This window comes from Larimichthys crocea, chromosome XXII (genome assembly GCF_000972845.2).
Source record: "Larimichthys crocea isolate SSNF chromosome XXII, L_crocea_2.0, whole genome shotgun sequence".
In the NCBI taxonomy this organism is placed as follows: Eukaryota; Metazoa; Chordata; class Actinopteri; family Sciaenidae; genus Larimichthys; species Larimichthys crocea.
This window is the reverse complement of record NC_040032.1, coordinates 14,298,911-14,310,193: the sequence shown is the minus strand read 5'-3', so window position 1 is coordinate 14,310,193 and position 11,283 is coordinate 14,298,911. Positions and strand designations below refer to the sequence as shown.

The 11,283-nt window shown below is 41.3% G+C and overlaps 1 protein-coding gene across 2 annotated transcripts in view; it reads right to left on the bottom strand.

The window, feature by feature from the left end:
- Positions 1–1,258: 1,258 nt before the first annotated feature.
- LOC104923445 (flotillin-2a) overlaps positions 1,259–11,283 on the bottom strand; it is a 17,519-nt gene continuing 7,494 nt past the window's right edge. For both annotated transcript variants that reach the window (XM_010736530.3, XM_027273230.1), the window contains 8 exons: positions 8,255–8,378; positions 7,116–7,234; positions 6,881–6,994; positions 6,606–6,725; positions 6,312–6,526; positions 5,772–5,955; positions 5,443–5,592; positions 1,259–4,000 (listed from right to left, as the gene is read on the bottom strand). In XM_010736530.3, the coding sequence (XP_010734832.1) occupies positions 3,950–4,000; positions 5,443–5,592; positions 5,772–5,955; positions 6,312–6,526; positions 6,606–6,725; positions 6,881–6,994; positions 7,116–7,234; positions 8,255–8,378 (1,077 nt within the window). In that variant the 3' untranslated portion in view covers positions 1,259–3,949. The remainder of the gene's footprint in view (positions 4,001–5,442; positions 5,593–5,771; positions 5,956–6,311; positions 6,527–6,605; positions 6,726–6,880; positions 6,995–7,115; positions 7,235–8,254; positions 8,379–11,283) is intronic.

The following is an 11,283-nucleotide window of genomic DNA, read 5'->3' as shown; positions in this document are numbered from 1 at the left end:
TCAGTTATATAAATAAATATATTGTTATGATTATTATCATATCAATCTCATAGTAGGAGTTATGGTTATTGTTTATTAGTAATAGTAGTTATGGGGTTTGCTGCTGCAGTTTTTTTGTGACATGATATGACTGCCCTCTTCAGGTTGAATATTAACTGTCTCTGGGTCAGATTTATTGCAGCTTTCCAGTGAAGCAACATGCAGCACAGCAGCACCCTGACTCTGACAGATAGTTACATAAAAACCTCTACAGAGTCAAATAACAATGTCAGAACGCTATGAGCTAAACATAGTTCCTTGTTTGTAGATTAATGTAGAACATTTATGGACACTGAGTAGTTGGGGCTTACAGACGAGCCAGAGAGGACGGCTTCTTCTTCCCAGCAGCAGCAGAGTAAACACAGGTCATACAGAGTCAGGTTAAAGGGTGTTGTGCATGTTGGCCAATGCAGAAGTGGCAAAAACTGCAGTTCCTCAAACGGCCACTTGAGGCTGGCTCCAGAAGTGAGTCAGTCTCCATAAGACCCCATGTTCAAATGTCCAACTTCACAGCAGAATTAAACATGTTTACAGCCTGGTACAAAAACAGTTTTGGTCTCTATAGCTAATTTCCACATTCATGACAACTGTACTGAAGGTGAATTTTTATAGAACTCACCTGTTCAAATTATATTAAGGCTCAAAGTTGTTCATAATTAACAGTGTAGCCACTTTGACTGACAGGTAGGTGCCGTTACATATGGCTTGTTTGAGCAACCAGACGTCATTCAGCCTGCCTTGGATGGGAGGTGGAAGAGGAAGGACTACAAACATGGCAGTGGCCAGAGCCACCACACTCTGAACTTCAAGCGGCTCTTCAGAAATCTGTGGGCGACGTCACAAACAGGCTGTATGTTCTTTATTCTATGACACTTTGACCCTACCATTGAAGCAGCATCATGTCATGACAGGTGTATTAATTAAGCTTCAATAAACCTTTTCAGCAAAAGACTCCTTGAACTCCTGTTAACTTCTTCTCCACTAACTGAACTGTAAGTATTTCAATAAGCTTATGCAATTTGTGTAATTAAAAATAGTGTAAAATAAGACGACTAATTGACTAATCATGAATTGTGAACTTTGGTGTAGAGGACTGACCCGAAACTTTTCTTCTCACGTCCAGGCAATTAAATCATTTCAAGCTGTGTCTGAGTGTGTGTGTGATGTTAAATCAAGCCTTCCTGGTTTAATACTCTGTAACAAAGACACCAAGGCCGACTGGAAGTGGTTTAACATTTATTATAGGATGGGACACGACAGAATAACATGAACACATGCTTAAAACGCCATGCTGGATCAGTTTCTCAATGGTTCAGTGTTACATGAGAAGCCACAAGATAAATCCACGACATTACTTTGAATAGAGATTATAGATTTATTTCCTATGATAGACAACAGATGACACATAGTTCAGATGAAGAGTTAAGGCATAGGTCTAAAGGTGTTTGGTCTTTAAATCACATTCTCCTCTAAAACGCCAATAAAATGGCCAAAACTGTGAATTTAAGAGATCCAGATTTCAGAGGAAAAGCTGTAAAACGCTACATCGATTTATCATCTAACTAGATATAATCTGTGTTCCCTTGTACATGTCATAAAGTACATAAAACAGGAGTAGAAACTTACTTTACTGAACACAATTTATATGTATAACATACACATATTCTACAAGTTAGTCTTTGTCTAATATCCCGTCTTTACGACCAAGTATCTGACTGCACGTTAAAGTATATCTCTTCATTGTTAAACAAAGGCACTGTGTACAGAAACCTTTCTAGGTGACGACAGGACCGTTTAACTATTTGATTTGAAAACTTTTACCTGCACGGTCTGAAAAAGAAACTTGATGATACGCTGGTAATCTGGGTTGGATATGTAAAGTAGTCACTTAAAACTAAACTGTGTGGGTTAGTTTTGTGTCTCCGGACCTGCTGCTGTGTTTTTAATCATCTCGATGTTGATGTCTGAGCGAGGACGAAAAACTGTCAATCATCTGTTTGTGCAGCTGATTTTAAAAATGACATCCGTGGCTCTGTCAGAACTTGGAGGTAATTGTAACATTTATGTGGAAAAAAATAAAAAATAAAAAGATGAAATCTGCCTCGTGTTTATTCACAGACAGAAACATTTTAACATTTAAAAAAAATATCACAGATGTCTGAAAAGTGGTTAAAGATCATTCACGATGATTAAAATAGGACAGCTAAACCAATATATAATGTGGTTATATAGATGAAGCTTAGATTAATAACAGAAAGCTTATTTTGATGGAAGAGTAACTCGGTACGGGTTATGTTATCCTGCTGTCTCCACCTCGTTGCACACTGAATCCTCACGCCACAAGTGATGATGTAACACTGAAACATCACTTTGGACATTGGCCATCATCTGGCTTTAAAGATTAAATGATTGTACGAGACTACATGTAGTAATTACAAGTAAACTTAAAAAAAACAAAAACTGGTCCAACCACTCGACTTTGACATTCACTCAACCAAAAGAACACGATCAACCACGTACAGCGTTTACGACCTCGTCACATGCTTATCTTCCAACTTCACGAGTCACGGACCGACTGAGGGTAACATTAAATTCCTGCTTTGTCATCACAGACTGGGTGCGGTCAGATATGCAACGCGGTGGCAGCATTCAACCCGGCGAGGTCTCTTTAAAAAAAAAGATACAAAATATGTACACGGTCTGCAAAAGTGACAATCACATCTGAGGAGGATTAACAGCACATCTCAGCGAGGAGGAAAGAGAGGCAGAAGCACGTACGACATGAGTAATAAAGAAATGTTCAGTGAGCCTGGCAGGCGTCCAGAGTTTCTTTTAAGGCTAATCTTTTCTAAGTATGGCTTTGTGTTATGCACTTGCTTAGCGTTTATATCTGCCTATATGTGCCTGAACACGTGACAAAAGTGAAGAGTAAACACTATTGTTAGTATACGCAGATATTATGAGAACAGAGAACAACATTTAAACATCATCCATTGATTAACACAGTGATATACTCTGACATAGATCCTCCTAAAAAGCCAAACCGCTGTCCTAAAGGTTTGGGCACTTGAGTGGTGAACAGGCACTGCACATTAGAACCGAGAAGACAGGCGACGTGACAACAACATACCGCGAGGTAAGAGTTACGGATGATTCAAATATCACCGAAATATACTCTAAATTTTACAATCACAGTGAGTGAAGATCTGCTGAGCCTTCTAGTGTAACAGCGATTTGGTAAAATCGATCTCTGAGTTGGAGATGAACTAAAAAGAAACTTCAAAAAGCATAAGAAGGAAATAAAAGCTGCCACACTGTGCTCAGAGGGGCAGGAGAATTAAAAGAGTGGGCAAGCATTGGATTAAATTATTAATCAGATTTTTGTGCCAGATTCGCTCGCGGTGTGCATCAAAAAACAGAACAGACGCCTAAACTATCACTGCAGGTCACAAGCCGCCGCTGTGGCCCATTGATGCCTGAAAGGAAACCTCATGTGAGTCTGCAGCACGTTACTCAACACTGTGGTGATTTTCCTTCTACAAAATGATGTTTGACACGACCACATTTCGACTTTTGTCTCAGAAAAATACTCCGCTTTGGACTGAACTGAAGTGCAGCATAAACTCCTGGCTAATTAGTGCAGTGTGATAAGAATCAGTATGTCTAAAACAAAAACTAATAACAACAGAAGATACATAGAGTCTGGTCCTTTAGATGTTAAGGCCCCAGGTTGTTTTCATTTAGAAAATTAAAAACCTCTTTAAATATACAAAAAAAAACTAAAATCTTGGTTTGTGTCAAGTGTTCTGGTCGAAGGCAGTTTGCATAAGGGGTAAGAGAGGCTGAAAAAAAATATTGTCATGCTTGAGGCAGATATATGTTGAAGGATTCGAGTCTGTGGCCTGATTCATCATATGGCTGTTTGGCACTGTGGGGTGATCATCTTCTGGAGCAGAGGGATCTGTGGGAGCAGAGGACAGAAGGGTCAGCTGGCAATAAAACACAAGAGACAACAGATATTTCTATTTTACAGCAAGTCACCACTTTGGAATGAAATATATAGATACATACACAGATGGAAAATTGAACGTCAGCACCCCCTGATGGTTAATCATGGCTAACAAGGGGCCAAAGAACAGCTGATGGCATTTTTTTAGGAGAATATCTGAATCCAAATTCAATTAATCCCACTGGAGGCAATTCCTTTGGAGCAGCTTGACATCGACACAAAACACAGAAACTTACTCCAGTGATCTTATCCAGTTACTCACATAACAAGTATCATGTTTGATGAACTGTAGACACGAGGAAGATTTTGCAGAATTACTCAGAATAAGAAGTTTGAAAGCGTGTGAAGTGACTAAATTAGGTTCAAATTTAAACATGAAAACTCTCATTTATGAACGGACACACGAGGGGCGACCATTTACTGCATCAGCCACCGTCAGTAATCAATACACAACCATTATGCAAACCAATAACTAACAGTCAGACAATCTTAATATGCTGAACAGCTGCCTAGTGTTGACAAAACGTTCAAGAATAATCAGATTAGCAGTTAAACTAAAGCTCCCTGCGCTCCAAACTCCCCTTAAGAAATATATTGTAACAATTCCTTACGTGTACGTAAAAACACATCGCTCTAGAAACACAGGATAAAGGACAACAAACGTGTTAATTCGGCTTAAACAGTATAACTGGTTTCCTGAAGAGGGCACAGCTACCTCCTGATAATTTCAAACATTTTAACCACACAAGAAAAAGACAAATATTTCCACCAGACCGACACAAAGTAGCTCGCGAGCTCGTGTTCAGGAAGGGTTGATGTGTTGCTCAACAACCGTGCAGTACCAGTTCAGCTGCAGAAGTATTTGTGTCATTATTGTGTAAACAAACAAATCATAGTCTGTCGTGACTTATGACTGTTCACTAATAAATGGCGCTCGTAGTTCTGCTGTTGTTATGGTGACTGTTAGCAAACAGTTGCCTATTCACACAATTAAAACTCTTATAACTCTTTGTTCATATGTGGGTGGTAAAAATCCTCCATGTGGCTTCCCAGCCTGCTCCCAAACTGCAAAATGGTGCTATTTAGTTGGATCGTCCCTGAAGACGTGAATGATAACAGCACGGAGACTGCAGCTTGGCAAGATGGAGAATTGTCGAGCGCTGGCGGAGGCGTTTGTGCTTGATTAAGTGCCCTCGGGTCAGCTGTTGTAATGTTTTATTCCAGTGAAAATCAAATTTCTGGCAAATATATGGATCGGTATATATGAGGCTGCTTTGTATTCTCTCTTGTATTCAAGAAGCTCAAACACTGAAAGCTGCATACAGCTGACACTGAAGTTAAAAAAGTAAGACTGCCAAGAGGGCTCTGCTGAAATATACAGTTTGGACTCTCACCTTAGACAGATCCACTCCGGTGAGGGCGTTGACGGACACTGGGAGTTCAGCTAATAGACGGTTCACCTCTCCGGTCACACGGCTGCCTTCGCCACTCAGGATGACAATCTCATCGGTCTTGGACAGCGGTGCAGCCACCTTGCTGGCGATCTGATGGAACGCGGTGAGAATTCGCTTTGTTATTTCACTGACAAAACACTCCTCATAAACTCCTCTCCATACCATGATAAAGTATAGCTCTGATAGCTCTGTGTACATGTGAAAAAGGTGAAATTTGGGTGATTTCTTTCGAAACCAGCGGTGTATAAATGTAAATGTGTGTCACAGACCTTGGGCAGGGCCTCCAGGACCAAAGCAGTCTTGGCAGCATCGCCGTACTGTTGGTAGGCTTCAGCTTTCAGCCTCATCTTCTCAGCCTCTGCCTTTCCCACCGCTTCGATGGAGGCGGCCTCCGCCTCACCGATAAAGCGGATCTTTTCGGCCTCTGCCTGCGCCGTCAACACCTTCTTTGTCCTGAGGGAGGGTTAGAGGAGCAGCAAAAGTGGGGGATTAATGTTTACTCACATTAGTAGTCATCCTTCCTGACTTCATGTTGGAACAGATTTCTGATGGTTTTCAGGATGAGTGAGGGACTCGTTTTTCATGATGTTTTGACATTTGATCCAAACAGGATCCAGATGAGTAAACACCTCGAATTATGGCAAAAAGGATTGTAACATTATATCCAGTGTTGGATGTTGCTGCATGGTTATTGTGGTTAAATAAAGTTAAATAAACTTGCAACTGTAACATTAGCAGCTCTGGAGATTTGCAGACTTTAATGACGCTGCACTGTGCACTGCAGGCTGATCTGTGTTGCACCCACTCACTTCTGTCCCTCAGCCAGCTGCTGCATCTTGTAGGCTTCGGCCTCGGCGGGCCTCTTCACGGTGGCGATGAGCTCCTTGTCGGTACGCATGATCTCCTTCTCCTCAATACTGATTTGCTTCTTCCTCTGCACGACCTCAATTTCGATCTCCTCCAGACGGATCTTCTGCTGCTCTTTGGCCGCTTGCAGCTCGTACGCCAGCTGAGCCTCTGCTTTCTGGAGACACAGGGGGATTTATTCAGTCTTCACTCATGTTTGGTGACAATATATTCGACTGAGCTAAACAACTTGATACCTTTGTGTTCACTTCCTGGTTGAAGGAAGCTTTCTGCATTTCCAGCTCTCGTTTGGAGTCGGCCATTTTTGTGTCAGCTAAGAACTTAACATCCATCATTTCTTTCTTGCACTCAGCTTCCTGTAACAGACGAAGCAGAAGAGACGGGGAGATGGATTAGGAGCAATGTGCTGGTTTTCTCATGTTGTAGCTAAAAGCTTTTTGCAATTAGAGAACGGATGTTTTTTTTAATTGCTCTTGTTTGAGTCCTTTTTAACTCTGAAAGCTCGTCCTACCCTGATGCCAGCGTCTCTCTCTGCTTCTGCCACTCCGATGTCTGCATCCCTCTGTACTGCAGCTGTCTGAGTTTTGCCCAGCGAGCTCAGATACTCCACTTTGTCATATACATCCTGTCAGGAGGAAAAAACAAATATAGATTAAAGTGATTCAAATATTAAAATTCAAACTGGAAACAGGTGATGAGAAGATAAAAGCAGAATTAAGTGAACTTGACGTCTTAGTGTCTTGCACCTTGATGGTGAAGCTGAGAATCTCGATGCCCATGCGGCCGACATCCGGTGAGGCGACCTCTCGCACCAGACTGGCGAATTTGTCTCTGTCTTGGTAAATCTGTTCAACGGTGAGGGTGCCTGAAAGGATGGAAACAGTGGTTAGCACCTTCCTGTGCAAAGTGTTACACCGACAGTCATTATTTAACTGAAAATGAACACACTGACAAAGATCAAGGGCAACACGTCAAGAAAGAAAGGAGTTTGTGGCAGTGACAGTTATTTGAATAAAAAGAAGCAGAACTATATACTGCACATCTTTTCTGTGTTGTTCTGTCTTCTAGTCTTCACTTTGATCAAATTGACCTTTCCGTACAAGTACAAACCAGACAGTGTTGTGCATGCTGAGATCTGCTCTGTGACATTACAAACATGTTGAGCACATTTTATAGTTCAGGTCGACTACATTCCGTACTGACTCCTGCCTCTTGGCTATTGGCACATTTTACTGCACAAACAACTTTTTGTCAAACATGCTTCAAATAGTGGCTCGATGCCAATCATGGTGAGGTTTACCTCAAACTCAAACAAGACAGACTTTATATTTAAAAACGTATCTAAACCAGAATCAAGTGTTCATGTCGAGAGTCTGTCATTCACTTGTGGCTTAACTGGGAGCAGAAGAAATATTCTTCCTCATAATCGGAGGATCGTATGAGCAACTGTGTCCACCCTGACATTAAAAACTGCCCGCTCATATTTAGATATATTCTGCAGACACAGACACAGCCTTGGTGATACAGCTACCACCACACCTAGCCATTTACTAATGTGTTCCAATACTTTCTCCCAGTTTACACCCCCAAATTAAATGTAAAAATGCTCATATTTCATGTAATTTCCCACATAAACCCTTTTCTAGTAAGTCCATTCTGTGCTGTTTAGGAGTAAAATATAATCTATGAATTAACTTATACTGAATAAATGTCCCCCTCGCCTCTCTCTTGTTTTCCCGAAGTTTTTACGCACATCATCTAGTAATCTGTTAAATGTTTTGTAAAACATGGCCGCTATCTATGTTATACAGGATAATTCATCATTGGATTTTTGTCCTGACTGAATTTTACTCTTTACAATGCAGGTTTTCAAGAGACTACCCACCAAGGATGGCGCGCAGGTGACCCTCGAGCGTCTGCAGGATGACACTCTTGATCTCCACGACTGACTTGCCCAGGAACTGTTCGCAGGCGTAGCCCAGCAGCTCGTTCTCTGTCATCACCTTCACCTGGTGCCAATGTGGACAAAGATCGTCGTCAGCTGAACACACATCCACAAACACAGGCACAAATACAAATACAGGCACACATGGGTGTGGCACACATGAAAAACATGACGCTAGCCTTTGTTGTGACATCAAACAATCATTCTCTATCTGATTAGTTAGCAAACATCATTCTTATCTTTTCATTTGTTTAATGTTAGTAATGTATAAAAAACAAAGAAAACTTAACGTTTAGAAATTAACTTTTGTCTGCGATACATTAGTGACATGAATGCATAAAGGTCAACTCAGGGTTGATCACTGTAAATGTAATTTTGTATACAGTCACCTTAACTGACTGATTAAACAAGGGTTTGGAAAATACAGGTTTGACGGGAAAGTTCCTGCTGAGTTTGTTTGCCAAAAAACAAAACTACACATGCAAAATTACCTGATGCTTCTTCTTCTTTTTATGTTTTCAATAAACCACACTAGCTATGGATGTACAAAGGATCTTTGAAGATTGATTTGTCCATATTTTATATGAATTATCTGACTGCAGGCACACTGTGTGTGCGCCTGGATATTAACAGTGCAGAACGCTGCATCCTTGTAGCTAATCTGTGGCCTTCATGCCAAACCATGGTCACTAATCAGCGATTAGATGCTTTACATCTATGATCAATATCAGAAGATGCAGACAGAGAGTCGCTCACTTGTGGCTTATGATGAGAAACTAAACATTAAAACTACTCTTGATGCACGAGGATACTTTCAGTTTCACTCACTGCTTTTCTTACAATACAATGATTAAATCACCATGCAGCAATCTACTGTATTTTCCGGTTACACAATCAAAAACACTCAGAGTCATTTACCACTGAGGGAATTAAATGAGGGAAAAATCATTAGTGGGATTATTTACAATAAAATTAACCAAAGAGGGAAAAAATCGATGACAATGACCTTTACAAGATAAACACGAGGGCAGTAAAAAGAGGTCACTATACAGTCAAGACAGTTAAAAAAAAAAGGATTTTGGGATGATGTTGTACTCGACTGGAGCTGTAGAAAAAAAGAGAGTGAGCTGGGTCCTTAGGCGAGAGGTCTGCACATGGTTTTGTTTTGCAACATGCACTCATAACAGGAATGAGGGCAAACACAGAGTCGGGGGAAGATGGACATCATTCCAAGAAAACACATGTCTGAAAAAACAGAAAAAAGGCTGCAAGCCAGCCATGACAACCACACACAGGCCAGCTCAAACAGACAGCAGGGGGAGCCGAGTCACGGCCGGGACTGGAAGAAAGACTTGCGACTTGCGTGCAGTGGTGATATCGTGACCTTAATTCCTGATTATTTATCCCCAGATGCCTCAATCACATCCAGTCCATGACACCGCCCTTCCTCTTCTCTCCTCCCAGCTCCAGGAAGTACAATAATATAGTGATGGCATCCAGACTTTTCTTGACAGCTATTTCCTCATCTCATTTTGCTCCTCAAGGCCAGAGTTTTTTTTCTTCTAAAAACCGTGATGGACTGGTCAGGTCCTTTATTTAATGTGGACTTACATGAGGCTGTCAAAGCAGTCAAAATACTTCCACTGAATGCAGCAAGATAAGTGTGATTCTTATCCACTTGGCTTAGAGAAATTAAAACCTACCAAGATTAACATTCTGCTTTAGTTTCCTTTAGATTAACTGCTGGGTGCCTCCCTCGCCTGTGTGTCTCTTAATTTAAAGGACACACAACTCCTGTTGCCATAGGACACAGCCCACAATGGCTTAGGTCGGACCAATCAAACGGTGGCATGACGAGCCTTTCTGTGAATTGAACTGTGTGAGAATGAGGGGTTGCTCAGCTCCAAACAGTGGGCTCATTGTCAGCATGCATGTAGGGAAAACACAGGATAGGAACATTGGCATGACTGCGGCTAAAATACAGAACTGATAATGAGGCATCTTCCTTCAACACAGAAAGAAACGCTGGCATGCGGGGAAAAAAAAAAAAGGGAAATGAACAAAGAACCGTTTATCATTGGCACGCAAATGCAAGAAAAAAGTGATACATTACAAGTTCTTAAGGAGAAAATCCACCTTAAATAAAGTCTTATTTGAGTCTTTACATGAACATGTTTCCAAGGCGAGGCTGTTGCTTGTAGTCAGTCATTTGTACAGAAGGTCCAGGGTCAAGGACAGCAACCAAGAAGTGTGGATCTAATTATCCCACTGTCGATACGTACAGCGTAGGTTTTGGTTTGATAGAACCACTCCAGGACTAGATAGATGTATCCTATGTGTTTATTTCCTCTATTATAGAGAGTGGTGACTGAATGGTTTGCTTGGTCTCATTGCTAAATTACAAAAGACAGCTTCACTACCAACAGTCTCCACCAGCATCAGAAACTTGCAGGAGAAAACACAAGCAGCCCAAGTCGACCAGTCACACTTCTTGCAGCCACCACAACAAAGTCGTATTCCTGTCGCCACCGTCATCCTGACATGTAGTTTGGAGGAGGTGGACGTTGCCATGGTGGCTATGGTAGAACCAAGAGGCAATCGCTGAAATGAAGCAGCCATTTGAAGCTACATAAGTGGGTCAATCGCCATAATGACTCATGTTAAAATGTCCAACTTGACAGCAGACATAAATATGTTCACAGCCTGGAACAGGTTTAGTCTCTACAGTTAATTTCCCCATCATGACAACTGTTCTGGGGGTGAATTTATATAAATCCTTTCATTCATCTATAACCGTTTGTACTTTACGTTATTCTTATCAGGGTCACAGGAGGTTGGAGCAAATCCCAGCTGGCATTGGTTGAGAGTCAGGGTACACCCTGGACAAGTTGCCAGTTTAATTTATAAATGAACCATTCAAAGTATATTAAGGCTTCTTCATTCACCCCACCTGAGCTCCACCCACGCTG